Source organism: Harpia harpyja, chromosome 7 (assembly GCF_026419915.1).
Source record: "Harpia harpyja isolate bHarHar1 chromosome 7, bHarHar1 primary haplotype, whole genome shotgun sequence".
Taxonomy (NCBI): domain Eukaryota; kingdom Metazoa; phylum Chordata; class Aves; order Accipitriformes; family Accipitridae; genus Harpia; species Harpia harpyja.
The window spans coordinates 8,738,929-8,760,739 of record NC_068946.1 but is presented as its reverse complement, the minus strand read 5'-3'; the positions used below and the strand labels follow the sequence as shown (position 1 = coordinate 8,760,739).

Here is a 21,811-nt window from a genome sequence, read left to right as displayed (position 1 = left end):
CCTCTCCAAAGTCAGGTCTTCACTGCAGCCTTCATTCTCCACCAAAACATATACCACAGTCTATATACCAGAGTACGTAGCTTTGACCTGTGGTGCTGGGATAACCGTGTCTGCAACGTGACCCAGCTCCACAAAATCTTCCCCAGTACCCTGGGGAGCAGCCCCTCTAAGAATTTACAAGGGTGGGAGGATTAGGCCTTGTTCGTGGTGTTCAAAATAGCCCATTTATGATGTTCCCCTGGAATTATCTGTGAGCACTTTTGCTTCTTTCCTAGTGCAACTGGGTGTCACGGAGAGCAGACCAGGGCCCGAAGACCATCGAGCAGATTCATAAAGAAGCCAAGATTGAAGAGCAAGAAGAACAGAGGAAGGTCCAACAACTCATGACCAAAGAGAAGAGGAGACCGGGTAAAGTAAAAGCCAAGTTGGCTGCTCGTTTCATTCATGTCACATCCAGTGGCCATAGAGGGAATCCCATATAAAATTAAAAAATCTGGGTTTTTTTCCCTAAGTGTAATGAGCAAAGGGAATTGGGGCCTGATGATGGCTGAGGCTGGAGAAGGAACAGACTTGCACGGATTGGCTGTGTGGCTTTTTCGGCGACAAGTCCCTTGGGTAAAAATAAACAATTGCAGTCCAATAGTACTTAAGTTTCACATTCATGCAAACCATATTTGTTTTTGTGACAGGCTGCCAGAAATCTGTTATAACAAGTTACTACATAGGAGTCAGATTTGCCATCCATTCTTGCATACAGCAGAATCTAATTTCAAGAGAATAGCATCTAATTTCAAGAGTAACCATGTTGTCTTTAGCTGTTAAAGTTGTGAGGTGTTAACTCAGCATGAGAAAATGCCTTGGCCTTACCTTAAATTGCTACCAGCCCTTGAGGCTGGCACTACCTAAAGATGAATTTGGAGTGACTGGGAGAATGAAGACTGGGACAGAGCAGGGCAAGGAGAAAGTCATTTGGGGGATTCTTTAATACTAAGGATTGTCAAATGAAAGTGCTGTGAAAACATGGCATAAAGAAAACACACATAGACTTTGTTTTAATTGTCCTAAAGCTGACATCAGGAGAAGGTAAGGAACTTGGGACTGCCTGAATGGTTCTGTGTCTAGGCTAGCCTAGCATTGCTGAAATCTGTGCAACAAGTGTGGCTTTGGGTTAGCAAAGGCACGTTGTCTGCTCCTTTTGTGAGCTCATGAACGCACAGTATGTGCAGCCATATCCAGATCACAAGAACACACACTGAGAAATCTAACCAGGAAGAATCACTACCAAAACCAGCCCTTGAAAATACTGAGATCTTTCACATCAAGGCTGTTTTATAGTAATTAAGGCAAGCTAGTTATGTCATCTTAGTCTGAAGAAACACTCTGAAAGGCATGATTTCTGCACAGAATTGTGCCGAGGCTTAGCAGAAATGTGCCGTCGTCTTTTCCTCCTCCTATTGAACTTGGAGACAATGGCCTGCATTCTCCCGGAGTGCCACTGGAGCAGTGGGGATGAGCTAAGGGCAGTTGTGTTTGTCATCTGGCAGGTGTCCAGCGGGTCGATGAAGGCGGTTGGAACACTGTGCAGGGGGCAAAGAACAGCAGAGTGCTGGACCCCACCAAGTTCCTTAAAATCACCAAGGTAGGTGCCAGCACAAGACTCGTTCAAAGCAACAAAAATGCCGAGGTCTTGCCTTACTGTGTCTGCCTGTCTAGGAAAGACCATTACGGTGTTTACAGGTCAAAACTGGGGTTTTGGGACATTTTAAATCCCCAGAGTTAATACTGTGCGTAAATAAAGCACAAAGGAAGACTCCGTTGTCTTCTGAATGTTCCTATTTTGTTTGTTCTGAGGGAAAGGAGTATGCATATGCTTTTTATCAGGTTCATAATGTCCTTTTAGTGACCCAGAAGTTCTCTTAGTTGGAAAATCTGCATTTTATTAAATGATGAAAAGAGAATGTCAGTGGGGTATCGTGTGTGATGATGATGCAGCACATCACATGACTATTGCAGAAGGGGTCTCAAACACCTGTCTGACAGAAGTCCTTTGCTGCCTCAAGTTCTCAGGACCCTATTCTGACACTGCTTCTTAGTAGAATGAGGATGTCACATTCAATTTGAAAACAAAATATTCCTGACATGTCACAGATGGCAGCACTCCAGGCTTGAAAGGTTCAGGTGGTATGAGAAGAGCTGTGTCTGCTTTTACGGTGTTTCTGGACTTCTGTGTGGTGCTGTTGCATCCCTCAGTATGTGATAAACTTCCACGCCTGTCCTCCAGATGAGCATCTTCCTGTTATTTAACCATTAAAGTGGTGACTTTGGGACATTTATTTCAGACTGCAGGTTAGGCAAGCTTGGAGATTTCTCCTTTTTTAATGATCTTCAGAACAGCTTTGGGATTTCTCGCCAAGGAGAACTCTGTCTTTCACATAAATCAGGGCGATTCCTAGACATTCCCTTGTCCCAATTAATGTCACTCTCCCTGAATTTTACTCTCAGTGCCTGGGTGCTCAGAGAGCTGTAAAGCAGAACCTGGACAGACTGTAGCCCTTCTGCAGATCAAACTCAGTTTGTTCCTTGTGAAAGTCATAAAACAGACTCCAAAACTTAATTAGCAGGAGAGATTCAGCCTGCTTTTGTCTGGGCTTACAGCTCATCTGGGAAAAGTCCTTCTACTCCATTTAGTACAAACACAGTACAAACAGAGCTAGCTCCACAAAAGCTGCATTGTCAGAAGGAGAGAGGAGCTCATACAAAGAGATCTGTGGGGTCACAACCTCCTCATCAATAAATTCACCTACTGAGCATTGTAAAATCAATATTCTCGTCCTGTCAGACACTACTTTTTTCCCCCCAAGTTCTGCAACATATTGTCATTCTTCACCCTCTGAATTCTGTTACCGTGCAGATTCCCCCCAAAGCCATGACTGGTAGATGGAGTGGACAGCAGAACTGTTTTACTCATCACAAACAAACTGAACATCTTTTAAGTACTGATATTCTGTGCTTTTTCCTCCTTACTGAGCTTCAGAGTTCCCAATAAAAAGAAGCTCCTGGTCATCGTGAACGTCTTTCACTGACACTTTGGAAGAGGCTGTTTATGATGTCGTCTGTGTCTGGCTCTGTCTTCCAAAAACGTGTTAAAGAGCATTTTCATATTCACAAGACAGGATTTTTGCCAAAAAATACCCCATTTATAATTAAGATGTATGATTTACCCTTGTAATGGTATGTCTTGATGTGTTTTACAGCCCACAATAGATGAGAAGATTCAGCTTGTGCCTAAAGCCCAGCTGGGCAGCTGGGGAAAGGGCAGCAGTGGTGGAGCAAAGGCAAGTGAGATGGGTAAGTCAGGATGGGTCGTCACCCTCTGCTTTGCTACCAGCCATCCTTGCCAAGAGCGGATTTGGGTGGGAATGCTCATCTCTCTGTGCGTGACTGCTTGGCAAGCAGGGTTAAAGTGGGGCAGGACCAACCCTTTCCCTTCAGTTCTCTCCCCATCACTTCAAAACCAGCTATTACTTAAATGATTTTGTGATGCCACGGTGTCAGCGGCTACTGACCTTGTTGTCGCTCTTCTCTGTGTTGTCTTTACAATCTCGCAGACTCCTTACGACCAAGTGCCACTAGTTTGAACAGATTTTCTGCACTGCAGCCTCCAGTCTCATCTGTATCTGCCTCATCCGCATCTTCAGAATTAGATTCTCGCAGGGCCTTAACTAGGTAAGCTTCAGTCCAATGATGACTTTCCCTTCTGCTGTCTGTACACCTGTGCTTTTCACTTACTGCTCTAGTTACCAGCACACAGAAAAAAGAATTTCATTGAGTTTCCAGGAATGGCTGGGTCTTTCTCCCCGCCCCCGTGTACTTTGAGTTAACTTAAAACACATGCATATTTTATAATATCATAGGAGAGACAGGTGGTATTAATTTTTAAAGCCATTGAGGTGAATGTTTTAGTTTCCACTTTTCAGTCACCCTTTATCTCAGGATACGTTTGCTAGTAGTTTATAACAGGTTAAAAACTCTTCAGAAGAAATGTTGTAATAAATAGGTATGCGGGCTGGATTCAATGGTCGTGGATTCAGCCAGGTCAGTAGGTTTATTTATCCAGAAAACCATGCCTAAAACCTTGCAGGAATTTAGCAGGGCTCTTAAAACCCTCTGGCTGTGTCTGACCCTTCCCATTAGGTGTGACCAAGCCTGCCTGAGCTTCCGCACCCTGCGATACATACATAAGGCTGTGCGGTTCTCTCACACACCCCGATTTCATCAGGGCTACAGCCACTCCAGCCTGTAGCATGAAACATGCATTAACCCTCAATAATTTATTAGCTCTAGACATGGTTTATAAATGTACAGTTCATTTAAAACATCAGTAGTTCTTCCTTCAGTACACATGAGCTGCTGGACTGTTTTCTTGGGTTTGTCCCTCTGATGTTTTCCCTCGTATTTGACCTAAAACTCTGGCTTACCTGGAAATTACTCAATTTTGGTATTGTTTTGCCCATCTTACTCATTAACGCAGTAATTAATAGGACAGATCCTTGTCACCTGTTGCTGGCAGCCTTCACTATTTGGAAGCTGTTTTTCAATAAATGGGTAAAAAATACATCGCTCATACCATTTCACAGTAAAACAGTGCCTTTACATTATAAAATTCAGCATTCCACATATAAAACGGGTGCTGTAAGGACTCCATTGCTTTTCCGTGTGTTCTCTGGGAAGCGTTGGCTCTGCCTGTCCGCTCTGTGGATATTTGTGTTTCTGCCTCTCTGAGACTTGAGTTAATTTCGATTATATTCTGTGTAGCTACGACTGTAAAAAATTGAGACAGCAATCCTGCCAGGTTTGTGTTGTGGGTTTTTTTTTCCCACAGTTACTATAAAGCTATCCAGTATCTTTTCTAACATTACCAGTGCTGTGAGTAGGGGTTACTCGTACCATAACCTTTAAGCATGTCTGGTTTTGTTCCGCAGTCGCGGGAGCACGGGCAGGGAGAAGAATGACAAACCTCTCCCACCTTCCCTCTCCCGTCCCAACACCTTCCTACGGGGCAGCAGCAGTAAAGAGCTGCTGCTCGACAATCAGGCACAAGAGGAGCAGCGGAGGGAGATGTTGGAGACGGTGAAGCAGTTAACAGGTGGTATGGAGATGGACAGGAACAGCACGGAGGCAGAGAGGAACAAAGCCAAGGAATCTGGTAAGTGGCTCTTCCATGCTCGGGGAATCTTGCTGAATGTGTGAAAAGGCATAAGGGAAAAATCTATGAGAAAAAGTGACAGATTTCTGTGCAGCGGAGTGAATATTTGGCCCGCAGTGACGCATCATGGAGCTGTGATAGCTGTGATCTGTCTCCCAAAGGTTTGTAACACAACTGATTCATACAGGCCTTGGCGTCATCTCCTCTCACCAGCTCCTCCTTAGGATTCATCAGAGTTGAAAGACTGGAGATACTAGCAAAGCACCACTCCATGGCACTGCTCATATCCTGTCACTGTTGCTGCTGGTTTCTGGGCTCAGAGTCTCCAAAATCAGTGTCAGTTCTGGAGAAATGCTTCTTTAGTGCCCAGTAAGGCCAGATCTGCCCTTTCCAAACTCTTCCCAGGGCCAGAGCAGTGACTTGGGTCTGGGACAGACTGTGCACGGTATCTTTTAGCACTGCATTGTTGCCAGCCCTCCTTCCATGCAGGTCTCAGTGCAGTGTGGTGTTAGCAGCCACTGAGGTGGCTTGTCACCTTGTCAGTGCTGCAGCTCTCGCTTTTTGCTCCTGCCAGCTTGAGCTGATTTGTTAGTGAGAAAATATTGAGGACACTTAGGGCGATGTTCCCTGTGGACAGAACGTTTACAATAAGTACAGTGTTTTGCTCCGTCCCTGGGAACCATCTAGAAACTGCTACAGTGAGGAATACATCTCAACTGCCACGACACAGCACGCACTCATCTTGAAGCTTTGGGACTTTGTAAAGGACTTCATAGGCACCAAGGTTTTGGGGATGTGATCAGGAGATTGCTTTGGTTTGCTGCCCATCACAGTCAGCATGTTTTAAACGGGCAGCATACTGTAACAGCTCAAAGTTTAATTATTTAAAGTTGATAGAGAGCTTTGAAGGTGTTGCAACCTGTGTCACTGCCAAGTGTGTTTCTACGAGAAGGTTGATGTACAGAAATATTGAGAGTTCATACAGGGGAATTGTAGCCAAGATAGAAGTGACCTGTGCCTGATGATGGAACAGGGAACACACCCTGCTCCGGTGACTTCTGTTTTCAGAATGTCGTCTCTGAAAATGATGCTCATTTTCCTTTTCCAAATGTGTTTGTTTTTCTTAAATTTCTACCAGCCAAGCCAGAAGCTCCCCCAGCTCCAGCGCAAGAAAAGCCTTCGCTATCAGAAGAGGAAATAGAGAGAAAATGCAAATCTATCATTGATGAGTTCTTGCATATTAATGATTTTAAGGTAAGCAAATGAAAACCACACTTAGCAGAAAAGTCTGTGGGACTAGAGTATGTTTTCTTTCCAGGAACAGTGTCTTTGTAAGCACCCATCTCGCACAGAGTTAACAGAAACGGTGGGACCTGTCAAAATTAGTGCAGCAGCAGCAGCTCCATGGGCGGTTTTAGGATAGTTGTCTCCCAAACTTGTTTTCTGCCCCACTAGCAATAGGAAAAATAGCCCAGCTTGTGTGTTTTAAGTAGCAAGATGTATGTGTATCTGTCATGAATCACTGAGCAGCTCCATAATAACAGCAATTTTGGAAGCAGAAAAGCTAGCGGGAAAATAAACTGAGGTTTTCATTCAGCTATCAAAGTATGTGCTGTTCTGATCTGGAGGCAGATAAAGCAATACTAAATATTGAACAAACCACTCCAGAGTATTTTTAATAAACACTGAAAATTACTGAGCAGCTGTCATCACTTCCTAGTTAAAGGTTGAAATTTTGTTTCCCTTGTAAATGGATTTTTAGCTTGTCCAGGGAGTTTGCAAGACATGTTACATTCACTGCAAAGCTGATTGGTTTGATCTTTTGCTGAAATAAATTTTAAAAACCTGCCAAGTTTGAAATGGCAGCGCTAGGGAATTACTAGTTTGGCACCCTAAAAAGAGTTGCTGCTTGCACTTCATAGGGCTTCCAATTAAAATCGGAAAGAGGAATATTCTTATGATTGATTGTTTTGGGTTCACATCTAGTTATGAGGAGAAATTATTAAATCCTGGTTTGGAGAAAAAAAAAAAAAACCAACCACTTTGATTCGCAACGTCCTCCAGCTTGCTGGCCTGGCAGGTCTCAGCAGGAGGAGTTGGGGACAGCAGGGCTGGTTAACAAAGGAGTCTCCAGCCCTTTTTCTTTTTGCGATAGACTTCAAAGGCTAACCCCTGGATGTCTGGGGCTAAGGGGCTGCTTCAGTTTCTCTGCTTGTGAATACAATGAAAGTTTTTTATGGCTGGATGGAAGTAGAGTTGAATTGTATTAGACAAGTGCACCTCTGGTTAAAAAAGTACATCGGATTGAGGCAGCTCGTTTGCATTAGGGGGTTACTTGATAATTGTAAATTCTTAGTGCTCTTCCAATGCAACGTGCAACAAAGCTTCTGACTAATTCAGTTTAAACTCGCATTAATAAGGCCATATATGGGCATGTTAATGTAGTATATAGCAGAGGAATAGCTGTTTCTCATGAGTTTAGTCTTCAGTATTTAACCTGACTGTAAATTAAAACTGCTGAGCTGTATGCTAGCGTCCGGTGACAGCAGGGTTGACAGCAGCATGTTCACCTGTCTGTCCTGGAGACATCGGCATCCGTCGGGCACATCTGACGAAAGAGCTCTGACCTGAGCGTGCAGTCTGGGACTGCAGTCTGGGACCGCCAGGCTTGTGACCTGCAGAAAAAAGCTGTTCGGGGCCTGCAGAAATGCATCTGGGACTGCCAGTTCTTGATAACTAAAGGCATAACCTAAGACAAAGAGCAAATGTCTTTAGTCAGGAAGCCCGTTGAGATCCGTTGGGCTGAACCTAGAAGGTCAGTGAAAGATCTTTGCTGATGACAGCGGAGATTTTTGAAGGATGACATTGAGCGCTTCTCTGAAAGTTTCTAAGAGTGTTTTGTATGCTTCGGTTACAAAAAGCACATGCCAGAAAGTAGAAGCTTTAGAATGGGGAAATTTTCCTCCAAATGCTCCCTACCTATTTTCTGCTTCTTTATGTGGTGTGGGTTTGTAACACAGGCATTTCTGTGCCAGATCAGATCAGTAATGAATCTAACCTGATGTCCTCCTTTTCACTTGGCTTGATACTTGATGAAATACTAGGCGTTTTGGTGGCATCCAGATGACAATTCCTGTCCTTTCACTGAGCAGCTGAACAGTACCCTGGAGTGTGATTGTATTTTAAAAATTTTTGCTTGTGTGATATGAAGTCTCATCTCTTTTTGTACTATTATTATTATTATTATTCAGTTGCCATCTCAGTGCTGATTCGTGATGAGGTTCCACAGCCTAGTTCGGCACCTTTGCCTGGCAGCTTCACTAAATACTCATTTCCAAAAAAACCTCTATGTTATAGTAGAAAATATCCTTCTGCCCCGTTTTTTGATGTTTTCAGTTCAGGCGAATGATCCTGTGTGTCGTTCAAACAGGAAGCAATGCAGTGCGTGGAGGAACTGAGCACCCAGAATCTGCTGCCTGTTTTCGTGCGAGTGGGAGTGGAGTCGACGCTCGAGAGGAGTCAGATCACCAGGGATCACATGGGCCAGTTATTACATCAGTTGGTGCAGTTGGGAAAGCTGAGCAAGCAGGATTTCTTTAAGGGGTTTGTATTCTGCGCGTGGAAATGGATACTTTTCTTTAGCGTTCTTTGCAAATGAACGCTGTGTGGGAGAGGAATGATTTCCTACCTTGCTTTGGTATCCTGCCTTCTCCATGCATCTGTTTTGAAGGAGTTTTTTCACCTGGGTGTATTTATAAGTAATATAGTTATTGTAATATATTTTTAAGTATTTCAAATGCTTTAGTGAATGTAAATATTTTTGTATTTATATAAGTATTTACTTCTAAGCAAATATGTGGGTGTCTATTTAAATGTGCGTGTTTAGATTTCTGTTTTGTGATGCGTTTGTTAATGTCTGCCTTTTGGCAAATCACTGAATACGATTAAAAGAGGAGGAAGAAGTCAAAAATCTCCACGTGACATTAGTGCCTGGAAGCTGTGTAGCCTGAAGTCCTGTGCATCCACAGAACCGTAGCCGCTCTCCCACTGCTAAAACAGCCTTCACCCATACGATGCCATTTCTCGGGACACCTCCACTTTAAGGAGTGGACATGTCCTCGAGGCGGTGAGAAGGAGAATATGCAGTATCAGATGGGTTAGACTTCCTCAAGAGATCTGAGTTTTGGCTGCTGGTTCATTTCAGCTCTCTAGGTTTTGTGTTCCCAGCCTGGATTTGAACTGGTATCCAGTCATAAAGCAATCCGCATTCCCAGGGAGGTCCCTGGCACCACTCAGTCCTTGCTGGGGCTTAGAGCAGTGTGATTAAAACAGGGACAATCACAAAGAGCAGCCAGTGAATGAGCAGATGAAATAATGCTTTCAGATACTGGGTTTCTGGGTGGTTAGCACTGTCTTGCTGCTTTTATTTGAATTATGTCTCGTCGTGGTACCACTGAGCACTCCAACAGTGATCTCCCTGCGCCCGTGCCTGGCAGTGAATTTCATCGTGATGCAATCCAGTGGCTCACAGGAAAAGTGTAGGCAGCCTGAGCTCAAAACTGTATGGAGCAGCAGTAAAAAATACATATCCACAGGGAGTGCACTCGTCTGTGTCCACGCAGTCGCTGATGGTCAAAACGACTTGTTTCAAGTGATACATTTACATAATGGATTGTGATTAGAGCCATTCTTGTGTTCCCCGGAGTGTGGATAAGTGGTTGTGATGCCAAATAAGTAGGATCTTGATGAAATAGTGGGACATGTGGTCTGAATGTGGCATAAACAAAGTGAAACAGCTCCTGAAGATGATGAGAGGGCAAGTGGTGTTCAGCAGGCACATGAGAACACCGAAAACCACTATACTTATTCATGCAAGACAAATTGCTCTGTAATTAGGGGTTATGGGATGAGTGCTGGTCACAGCGCAAGTCTAGAGAGATACACAACAGGAAACCAATTTCTGGCAGAAAGGCTTGGACAAACCTAGGTAGCAGAGGATGTAAAGAACAAAGCAAAGGAGATCGTTTCTGGTTTTGAAGCACAAGAGAAAATATGAATTTATAGTCACTAAACCGGACCCCAGAACTTTCAAGCTTTTTGGTGAGAAATGAATCATGATGAAAACTAGCAGGAGAGCCAGAAAAATGATCATCTTGTACCAGGCATGGGAAGTGAAGCCACCTACAAGGCTTTTATGGGAAAGAAGAGTTTTGAGTGATTCTGGAAACTGTATCCAGAGTTGGGGAGCGATTTTGTAATTCATCCTGCTGTGTTTTCTGTTCTGGTTGGAAACCTCCCTCTGGTGTGTTGAATATTTTTCTTGTGTTTTTTTTACACACTTACAGACATTTTGCTGATTACCTTACATTTGGACTTCTGTTACTATTAACCCCCTTCTGTAAATGTTTGGATTTTTTTAAGGAGGCTCCATTTATTAGATGGTTTGTATTTATAGACAAAAATGCTTTTTTTTACTTGTGCAGGTTTTACTAGTTAGTAAACAATTTGTTACTGGGATATAAGAATGATTGTGAATGGAGCTTTCCTGTATGTATCTGCTGGTTTTACAGAAGGCGATGCCTTTTCCACATGCTCTCTATGTTACCGGATAGAGAAATTCCCTCCTGGCAGTTTTGAAGCATTGAAAGCACAAGATGGCAATAGTTTTCTTTGTTACCTTTGTGATTTTCTTTTTTCTTTACTTTATTTGGGGGGGCAGGGGGGACGGGGAAAAAGGATTTTTGAAAGTGCAGATTTACTTTGCAGGAAAAGTCTCAAATTAAATTGTCTTTAATGTTTGACATTTTTCCTTCTTTTAAAGCTTTTCAGATACCTTGGAGATGGCGGACGATATGGCCATAGATATACCCCATATTTGGTTGTACCTAGCTGAATTGGTGACCCCCATGTTAAAAGAAGGAGGAATCTCTATGAGAGAACTTATACAGTAAGCAATGCTGTTCTTTTCCAGTATCAGTTGAGCTGAGCTGTCTGCCTGGCTACGCTGTAGTATTTTCACAGCATGGTTCCCATCAGTAGATAAAAGACAAGTAGTGTTAGAGGCTCAACTTCTCCTACGAGTTGATAAAAGGCTTGCTGCACATCGTTCAGGACTTGCACCAGACTGAAAGCTGTGGTGGGAAGGGAGCTTGCTGCTGTGCAGTCACTGCCATTCAGGGCTGAAAGTTTTATCTGTAAATCTACTTCAATCCTGTTTGTTTCAGGTGAGCTAAAAAAATACCCCGGTGTTGCACAGTCGCAGTCATTTGAGAGCACACTGAGGCTCTGAGAATTAGATTTGAAGAGAGCGAGCTATTGTGCAGGAGTCCTTACGTCACGGAGTGTAATAACTGCCACCGGGGCATTGCCTTAAACGGGCGCAAAACCTGGCCTGCAAGACTGGAAACTGCTTCCAGGACCAGAGTTTCTGTATTTTGTGCATGTCCTTATATATTTGGGGATTAACTAGAAGCCAATTGAATGGTTCCCTTTTCCTGTAAGTAGTGGATTAAGAAAATAATAGCCTTTTCCCCAAAATGGGTCCTGCTACCCAAATGCAGCATCCCACAAAAATTAGTGGGTTTGACATTACATAATAATAAAATCTTTGTAATTAGCCCCGTTGTGGCAAGCGCACTGCATCACTGAAGTCTGTTTTATCAGCAGTGCTAGCTAGATCAAATCCTTTATCCCTGGCAGAAGTTCAAGGTGATTACCTGCCTCAGATCACTACCCCTTGCCTTGCATTCCAGGCTTGGAGCGCTGTTTTACAAGGATGAAACCATCTTCAGACAATGTAAATTATAAGGAAAAATATTTGTTTTTCTTTCATTCTAGAGAATTTAGCAAACCTTTGCTTCCTGTGGGAAGAGCCGGCGTCTTGCTTGCTGAAATCTTGCACCTTCTATGCAAACAAATGGTAAGTGTCCAGGTGTACCAGTTGTAGATGGGAGCTGGATGCAGTGAGTACGTGTTTATGCATGAAGCCTACACTTTTCCCACGTGAAGATATTTAGAGATGGGTCAGCCAGTCCAGATAACCTAGGAAACCCGCCTCTTCATCCCCAGTTTCAAACCAAGCCTTTACAAGATTCCAAAAAGTTAACTTTTTTTTTCTCATCACTTTTCCCTTTTGCAGGTACCTTTGCACCTGGCTTCTTCCAGAAGCTAGAGTGCTGAAATACTGCAAGAGGGACATTCTCAAGGTATTTCTGGGCTGACCAGAAGCAGCAAGTGCCGGAAATCTTGCGAGAGAGCTGTTCTTGCAGACCGGAGAGGTTCTGAGGGTTCGGATAAGCTTCAGATGGCCTCTCAGACTTCTGGGTGCTTATCCAAACTAAATCTGCCAACTCTTAAGATTCACCCATCACTAGGGGTAGTGACACCTTTTCACCCTGTAACTTGTAGAGCTCTCTTACACATTTCACGGTTGTGTGTCCAAACAGTTTGGTGGTTTCCCTATAACTCTGTCTCCATTTTTTGTCTTTCTTTTTTTTAATCCAGCTAAATACTGCACTTTGGATAGTGTCTATTTTCAACCCTGTAAAATCCCTCACTTGCCTTTTTTTTTCTTTTTTTTCTTTTTTTTAAAGCATGCATTCAAATAAGGTTGAATGTTCCAGGAGCATTTCAGTCTAGCAGTCAGTCTAGCAGTGCAAATAGTGACTTTTTATTTATTTATTTTAGTCTTATACTTGTTTGGACAGTCGACTTCCATTTATTTTTCTTTGTTCTGTGAAAGAAAAGGTGCTGTGCTCTGGGAGTTGAAGTACAGCCTTGGGTTTCTGTTTCTGCTGCAGCTTTCTAATTTGATCTCATCCAGGCCCGTACTTGGACTCGGGAATTTCTATGTAATATCAGTCATCTAATTCAGATCCTGATGAATCATAGCAGGAACCATGCACAATTAGCTCTTAATGATCTGCATTGTAAACTTAAAATTGTAATCTGCTTTGTAAACTGAAAATCAGGCTGCTTTTATCAGCGCTTAACTTAGGCTACGCAGTGATCTCCCTTATGTGGGTGCTATAAGGTAAAAGTTTTGGCAAAGCATTTGGGTGGAAAGAGCTGGTTGTTGCTAGTATTTTTATTCTTGTGAGAATTGTGTATGTGCCATCTTAGGCTGGATACCGAAAGGTCAGCGTGACATTAGAGGATGTGGAAAGCTGAACTGTATGTGCTGCAAAGGCGTTTTTCTCAAGGTTTGCAGTAAATTCTAGGAATTGAAGAGTGAACTTGGATTACATACCTGAATTTGAGGCTTGACCTCTGCACAGAAAACAGCCATGTAAATAATTATTTTCTAAAAGTAGCTGATTTGCTGGTGCCTCAGTGTCAAAGCGGGGGGAGAATGAGTCACGGAGTAAGTTAATGACAGAGTCAGGAGAAGAATCTAAGTCATCTAACTGCCAGCTCTGTGTCACGGCCGTGGGAAACTGTGCCTTGTTCAGATGTGTCACTTTTTGTAGGTAATCTCTGGCTGAAGTTGTTGCAAACCCCATGTGTCACGTTATGCCTTGTTTATTACCCATCACCGTGGCGTTTGACCACTTGACAAGATGTGTATACCTGTGGCAGGGTTGCATATATGATTTCTCTTGCACGGGATTTCCAGAAGTTTTCACTTCATTGCTAGGCATTTTGTTTGGTGGCTGAACGGTTCTTTATTTCTCCTGACACAGCTGCACCACTCCGGCTTGTGTAAGCTTCCCTGGTTGTCTCTCAAGTCTTGAAAATGAGCAAATTGTTTGTGTTTTAGAGCCATAAGAAAGTGGGAGCCTTATGGAGGGACTCTGGCCTCAGTTGGAAGGACTACTTACCCGAAGGGGAGGATGTACATACCTTTCTCATGGAACAAGTGAGTTCAGAGCAAGCATCTGTTTAATGATTTTGGCACACTGATTTTTGGCCCGACGTCCCATTTGTTCATCCTCTTCCATCCCATTCTTATATATAGTTGGTATGGGATGTGGGGTGAAGTGTCTCCCTCACCAAGTTGGGGTTAGATTATTGCAACACTGCCTTTCTGAAACGCCGGGAGGACGGGCTTGTCCCCTCCCATCCCAGCACACATCTCCTGTCAGCTGGCTTCCTCCAGGAGATCTCTTTCTTCAACTGGGAGGAATGAACTCAAGAATGAGTTTTGCAGCAAGGACAGACGATCTGCAGAAGGGCCAGAATAAATGGTAGCAATTATTCACTCATCCCACCTTGCATTGTGATCCCAGAGGGTTTCACAGCCAAGAGGAGCCAGGCCTGATGGAGGGCACCTTGCAGCTCTTGCTGGTGGTGCTCCTAAGGAAGAAGCTGGAGGTCTCCCTTTGGAGCTCCAAGTGATCCGCTGCCCGGTTTTAGCACTTAGGAAGTGCTGCGCCACAGGAAATGAAATGGATTACCAAGGCCTGGGGCTTGGTGAGGGGACTGTAGATCCTCTGTCACATTTTACAATGAATTGGGGCGTTAGCTGCAATTCCTTTGAGTGAACGCCAGCTCTGGTAATTGCATTACAGCTCCCCATCGTTTTAGTTGAGCAATATGCACTTTATTTTGTCCACGCTGATATTGTGCGGGGCTGGAGTTGCTCTGAGATGCCTGGTTGTCTTTGCTGGATAATGTAGTTCCCACATGTTTGTAAAATGCTTTATAATCGTTGGAACAGAAAAAGTATATAAATCGTTGTAATGATAACTTAGCAGTTGAAAGGTGCCAGTAAGCAGAATGAAGTGTAGCTCACTGCCTCAATTTAGTGTAATTCAGCATAGGAAAGTATATTTAACTAATTCTCATCATCGTTTCTGATGTTGCAGAAGTTGGACTTCACGGAGTCTGACTGTTCCGGTTCCTCAGAAGCACTTTCAGAGAAAGAACTCTCTGCGGAAGAGCTGAACAAGCAGCTAGAAAAACTCATTGTTGAGGACAAGGCGAATGATGAACAAATCTTTGACTGGGTAGAGGTACAAAGACTATTTTCACCCTCCCTGCACACAGTTCGTTTGCTTTTGTAAATATTTTCTCATCTAAAGGAGCATCTCTGCAGGCTCCTCCCTAGGCGTAGGACACTAAGATGATTAGGTCTGTGCAATCAACACTTCCAAAGAATTAAAATCTAAAATATAATCAGTTATTTCATAGTAAGCTTTAGGAAGAAAGAATTTTAGCCATATTAAGGTACAACTGCGTAACTGCCTTTTAAATACTGTAGACTTTTTGACACTGAATGCGCTGCTTCTGGCTACTTACTACATTTTAGACAGGGTACAGTGCTACATTCTTTCTTCCCAAAATATGGGATAAAAGCTTCTCACTTCTTTTGCAACATGACCTATGCAAATTCCCCCCTGCCCAATTGCATGCCCCGCCATGCTGCAAAAACATCCTGGGCAGTCACTGAGGGCACATGTACCTTTCCCAGTGCATTGGACCAGGCACTGTAAGAGAAAATACAGAAAAAGAAAAAAGAGGGAATTAAAAAAAAAAGCCCTGTCAACCTGCTGATCTTTTGCCCACTATCTCTGTCTGCATCCTTTAAGTAAGATATTTAATCTAGTGTCTGAAATTATACCCAGCCTGATTCATTTAGATTTGTGCTTACAGCTAAATCTTGGTCAGCTTCATTTTGGTTATTTCTATTGCTGGATCAATGTGTTAGAAATGTCATTTTTCTACTGCCATTAGAGAAGTCGAGAGTGGAATGAAAGCAGAACTGAAAATCTGGGGACTCCCACAGGCTCTTTGTAGTCTTGGACAAGTTACATAGCCATTCTCTGAATTTCTTCAACAAAGCAAACAAATCTCCACCCAAGGAGCATGCTGTAGAATTTGTTGAAAAAGCCTAAAACTCTTAAAAACTTATAAGGGCATTGCGTTGTTGCCTTGGTTTGTTTCTCAAGACAAATGACTAGTTGTGGGAGTAGAGAACTGTTGTTGCATGTTGACATACCTGAGCTGGTTTCAAGAATTGAATGGGAAAGCTGAGTTTTTGCAGAGGGGTGAACTGGATTTCTACTGCAGCAGCTTTTGCTGAACTTGATCTTGCTGCCAAATTCAGCGGTGGAATTTGGAAGCAGTTGCTCTCACACAGCAGTGTGTTTTTAACTGGTCCATTTACTCTTGATTTCAGGCTAATCTAGATGAAAGCCAGATGAGTTCACCTACATTCCTTAGAGCTTTAATGACAGCAGTTTGTAAAGCAGCTATTATAGGTGAGTAACTTGCAATGTAAACACCATACAAACCAAACGTGCAAAGAATTATTTTATATTTTTCATGTTTATATCACTTTTCCCTCCCCTGAGGCTGTTTTTTATCACACACTAAGACTTTTGTATTGTACTAAATTCTAGTGCTCGAGAGCGGGATGTCCCTGTGACAGCCAGCCGCTTTGCAGGTTACGGTGTTCTCAAGGCCCTGGCGTGTCCCCGTGACCTTGTGTGAGCAGACGTTTCAGACGACTCTTGAGTAATGCCAGATTGTTCATTGATTTTTCTAGTGAAGGTGGAAATGCGCTAGACGTTATTAGGATAATTAGCATTTCCACTCCTGTGTCAGCAAGTACGCGTGGGTGCTTTACCATTGCAGATTGGCACGTGCAAGTTGGAAGCGTGGGTTGCAGAAGAGAAGCCAGCCTGCATCTCTGTCTTGTTAATAGTTTTATGTCCAAAGTTGCAATTTTGGAAGGACGGTTTATGTGGATTACTTGAATAGCATGGCAGTCGGCTGGAAATGGAGGAAAGGGTGGGTTCCCAAGTCAGATGTGTGAGCTTCAGACCCTCAGGGAGACTTGAATAAAGCGCCGCAGCCAGAAACATCTGGTCAGTCCACTTTGTTTTCTTTAACTTTACTGTTGGCATCTGGGAAGGCAAAAAATTGTACTCATAAAGCACCCAGTTCTGCTCTAGCTGTACGAGTCTTGGTTGGTGGAGAGAATGGTCTGAACTTCATCTTGTTTCAGGGGGAAAGACAGCCCAGCTCCTTTCTTCTCCCTGAGAACAGAACCTTTCTGATGCCACCTAGTGTTAATGGCGAAACGACACAGGATTTGATTACAAATGTTTAAGGGTTCCCTGATGCGTATCAGGAACATCTTCTTCTGGTTTACGTTTTGACCTTGCCTCTAATTGAGGGTTTTTTTCCTTTTGTTTTCAAAATATCACTTAATTATGTTGTATGATCTACTTAAAAGCCACTGAATAATTTATCCATGTTGCTGATGGACTTCTAATGTGTATTTTTTATATATTCCTGATTTCCTGTGTCATATGCAGCTTCTGATTCTGTTTCTGCCTTAGTATTTTTAGGGAAAAAAAAAGATACAATTTTCTGAAAACCTTCTATATAACTGAAATTTTAGCCCTAACCATTGTACACACTTTGGACATCCAGTTTTCTGTGAAAACACAACGGTTTGGACTGCAAAGTAAGGTTGTAATTCTTCTGCATGTGTCAGCAGGCTGGTTAGGGCCAGGGTCGCTGCAGACACTGGTTGAATTTGGGGAACTGGAAGAACCAAGACTTCCAGAAAAAGCTGTTGATCAGAAGTACTTCCTGTTGTTTCGCGTCCTCTTTTCTCTCCAGGCTAACCTGTATCTGTGATTTCTATTTGAATAAATAAAAGCGATAAAAGATCCACCCCTGCTGCCGTGTACCAAAGCTGACCCTGTTTTCTTCTCTTCCCCTCAGCGGACTCTTCTAGCTTCTGCGTGGACACTGCTGTTATCAAACAGAGAGTGCCGATCTTACTCAAGTACCTAGACTCAGACACAGAGAAGGAACTACAAGCACTTTATGCACTACAAGCATCTATAGTAAAACTTGATCAGCCTCCTAGTAAGTGTTGCCTCTGTGCTGGGAATTTGAACCCTGACAGTATAAGGAAAGGTTGTTTCTGCGAGAGTAAAGTCTAGTGGTAGAGACTGGAAGAGGATGTGCTTTTCCTTACCTTTGTGCATAGCAGATGAGAGAAAACAGCATACAGGGGTTTCTGCTCAGCCAGATTCCAACTTTTAGAGCAGTGGAGGTCCCCAAATGCTTGGCCAGAGGCCAGCTTTTCTCTTGGTTGCTCCTGTAAGCAGCCATGCAGAAGGCAGGACAAACCTCTGCTGATAAAAAGAGACAGGGGGAAAAAAGAGCAGTAAAAAATAATCTGTTGAGTTTACAATACCTGGACATGTGAGAGCACCGGGCATTGTAATTGCATTGCTGCACCACAGATGTCTGTGTACTTGGAGGGAATAAAATGAGTTGGACAGCCGATGAGTCTTGTCCCAGAGATGCTGCAGAACACTGTTGTTGGAAAAGAGGTGAGGGAGTTGCTGAAGAAATAGGGATTCCCAGGGAGTCTGCAGCACAGAATCAGAGAGTGCCCCAAAACACCCAACTTGGTTGTCCTTAGCTTTAAGGCACCAGTTGTTCGTTATCCCTCCTGCTGACCCACGAAAAATCAGGTGTTGGAGAGGAGCCAGGCTGCCAGGTTGTGCGGTCCAGTGAAAGGAGGACGGGCTGCTGTGGATTCTGCTTGCCAGCCAATCCCTAGATAATACATTCCCACGGCTGCTTTCCCAGCTTTCCCTTTTCTGTGGAGCATGTGTTATCTGACAGCATCAGAGGGATCTGCTTTCCCTCTCAGCTGTGTGTAACCAGCCAGGAAGCAATAACTCAGTAACAGACCTTCCTTTTACTTGTATCTGCATCTCTTGCATTAAAGGTCATGTTAATCCCTTTATCCGTAACCGTGTCTTTGTCCACCGACTTAAACTGCACAGTACTAACAGCTGTTCTCTCCCGTTATTCCATTATTGCAGATTTGTTGCGGATGTTTTTTGATTGCCTGTATGATGAGGAGGTAATATCGGAGGATGCCTTCTACAAGTGGGAAAGCAGCAAGGACCCAGCGGAGCAGAACGGGAAAGGAGTAGCGCTAAAATCTGTCACGGCATTCTTCACATGGCTACGGGAGGCCGAAGAGGAGTCGGAGGATAATTAAAACTTAAAATACAGAGGAAAAAAAAAAAGAAACAATTTAAGTATTTTTTTAAAAAGTTTCACATCTTCGCCAATCACAGTGCAGCAAGGCCAATTCTCGCGCAGACCCCCCCTTCCCCCACATATGCACGAGTGGGAGAGGTAAAAATAGATAAACACAAAGGTTGATCATGGAGGAAAAAAGGTACTTGAAAAAAAAAAAAGTAAACTTCAAACCTGAGGGCGGGAGCACTAAACCAAAATACATGTATTATTTATAGAAAATATTTTCTGTTTTAATCTTTTTTTTTCTTTTCTTTTTAAACAAGGACTCATACTTACAAAAACACAAAGCGAAACAAATCTGTTTAGCAAAAAAAAAAGTTGAAAACTTTTAATTTATTATTTTAAGGACTGCAAATGCCAGTGTAATTTTTAAATTTGCAGTTTCTGTAAACAAATTGTATAATAGAACAAAAGCAGAGAAATAAATTTCCCTCCCCTTCATATGCACCTCAGTTTTGTTTCAAAGCATGATAAATAGACAAAACTTTCAAGGGGGTTGGGGTAAGCTAGATGAGGAAGAGATCAATTTTTTTTTGTAAATTGTCATCAGATTTTTCTGCCTGCCTCTCAGCTTGCTTCAGAAATTTAAAAAGAAAATAGTAATCAAAACGTACATAACCTTGGAACGGAAGGAAATGCATTTGAGAAAACCGCTGCGGACCAGAGTGCTCCGAAAATAACTCATTCAAAACAGTGCTACCCTGGGGAAAAAGTACTAGTGATACTTTCAGAACCTTTAGAGCAACTTTAAGGCTTGTAAATACATAGAACAAATATTTAAAAAAAGAAAAAAAGAAATTGACTCAATACTATTTCTTTTCACTTTCAAAATATAAAGAACAAAATAAAGACAAACATTGCAAGTTTAAAAGAAAGTAAAACGACTTCTCCTTTGACAGCTGCTGAATGTGTGCACCATTTCTGAGCGGTGCTGGCTTCCTTTTCATTGTGTAGATCCTCGGTTCCAAATTGTGTACATATAGTGTGTGTATGTATGTGTGTCTACCAAAAAAAGAGGGGTGAGAGCAATTGTTGTTTTAAAAAAAAAAGAAAAAAGAAAAAAAAAGGGGGTTGCTGCTTGGGAGACCTTTTCTGCAGAGAGAACTTAATGGCCGATGAGCAGCTGGCTGGGCTGCTGTACCATGTAGGTGCGTTTGGTTCCCAGCATGTTGCCGCAAGGCTGGGAGACGACCTCGGGGGCTGGTCGGTGTCTGATCCCAGCTCGGTTTTTCCAGCCGTGCGGCTGCGGTGTGTCTCACGTGACTTCGATCAGTGATGTCGTCCTGGGGACTTGGGACCCTGGTAGCTGCAGAGGTCGCAGCCACTCGAGCAGAGAACTGACAGCCCTTCACCGTGGCTTGTGCGCCCGTTGCCACCCAGCTTCCGCCACTGCTGCCCTTCACATCTGCTGGTTGCCTTGCCTTTGCTATGGAACCCAAAAGACCCATACGGGTGAAAACAAAAACGCCCTACATGAGTCAAGAGGTGGAACAAGTGCTGTGGTGCTCTTCCCAGCTCTGCTCACCCCATGACGGTGTCTGAAGTCAGAGTGCAGCCCGGGTACAGATTAACAGTGGTCACTTTGCAGTGCTGTCAGAGCAAGTGTTTCCTGTGTGCCCAAAGGGACCTCAACCACACCCTGATGCCGTGCAGTCCTCCAAACTGAGCTGCTGCTGAGTGCGTTAAGTCTCTTGTGTGTCTCTCTTCAACAACCAAAGATGACCTGCTGGCTCTCACTGTGAAGAAGCATCTACCATGATACAGTCTGCAAAGTTTCTGAAGCCCTAAAATGTAGTTTGCGAACTGTGGTCCGTGGACCGCGAGTAACCTGTGGAGCATTTGCTGGTGGTCTGTGCAGCACTAGCTGCTCACATGATGCTGTCTTTTACTTCCCAGCTGCTAAATCACTTCTTTTTTAAAAAAACAAAACAAAACAAAAAAAAAACAGGAAAAACAAGAAGAAAAAAAGGCTACAAATACATTAAATACTTTCCTAATCTTACTTTTACATGTAAACAATTGCTGTACTCGCATAAAGATGTTACTTGATCACCAAGGGGAAGGGAGGAGGGTGCCTGGTTGTGGCTGGAGGGGAGGTGTCCACAAGACACTTTCCCTGTTAACATGTGTTCCATGCCATGAATCTGAGCTAGAGAATCCATGGCCTAAAACACTAGAGCATTGTTTGTTTGGGTTTTTTTTAGTAACAATAAAACACTTTTCTCTGATGTTTTGTTAAAAAAAAAAAAAAAGAAAAAAATATTCTCACCCTTAATATATGCATATGTATGTATCTGCTTGTACGACATCCAGCAGCTCCTCGTCCTCAGCCGCTTCCCTTCCCGGCCTCACACTTGGGCCCAGTGGTTTGGCGATGGGCGCTCTCGAGATCTCTGAAAGGCTCATCTGCACGGAAACATCCACCCAGCGGGTCTCAAGGTGTGTTTGTTAAACCTCTGCAGAAGGTCGTGTGGGTGCTCTTCTCGCAAAAGTCATTTTTGAGCCAGAATGTTGAGCGGGTACATGATGGTTTGTAGCAGTTAAATAGTTTAATTAAATGGATGCGAGTTTGTATGTAAA

The 21,811-nt window shown here is 43.2% G+C and overlaps 1 protein-coding gene across 21 annotated transcripts in view; it reads left to right on the top strand.

The window, feature by feature from the left end:
- EIF4G3 (eukaryotic translation initiation factor 4 gamma 3) overlaps positions 1–21,811 on the top strand; it is a 150,727-nt gene extending 128,916 nt beyond the window's left edge. For 20 of the 21 annotated variants that reach the window (XM_052791138.1, XM_052791139.1, XM_052791137.1 and 17 more), the window contains 14 exons: positions 276–408; positions 1,545–1,639; positions 3,255–3,348; positions 3,609–3,726; positions 4,983–5,206; positions 6,345–6,460; positions 8,637–8,809; positions 11,028–11,153; positions 12,044–12,125; positions 13,965–14,063; positions 15,013–15,159; positions 16,326–16,407; positions 17,885–18,031; positions 19,006–21,811. In XM_052791138.1, coding sequence (XP_052647098.1) covers positions 276–408; positions 1,545–1,639; positions 3,255–3,348; positions 3,609–3,726; positions 4,983–5,206; positions 6,345–6,460; positions 8,637–8,809; positions 11,028–11,153; positions 12,044–12,125; positions 13,965–14,063; positions 15,013–15,159; positions 16,326–16,407; positions 17,885–18,031; positions 19,006–19,187 — 1,818 coding nt within the window. In that variant the 3' untranslated portion in view covers positions 19,188–21,811. Of the gene's footprint in view, positions 1–275; positions 409–1,544; positions 1,640–3,254; positions 3,349–3,608; positions 3,727–4,982; positions 5,207–6,344; positions 6,461–8,636; positions 8,810–11,027; positions 11,154–12,043; positions 12,126–12,344; positions 12,530–13,964; positions 14,064–15,012; positions 15,160–16,325; positions 16,408–17,884; positions 18,032–19,005 lie in introns of those variants that run through there. The other variant, XR_008235850.1, reaches the window with a different exon arrangement.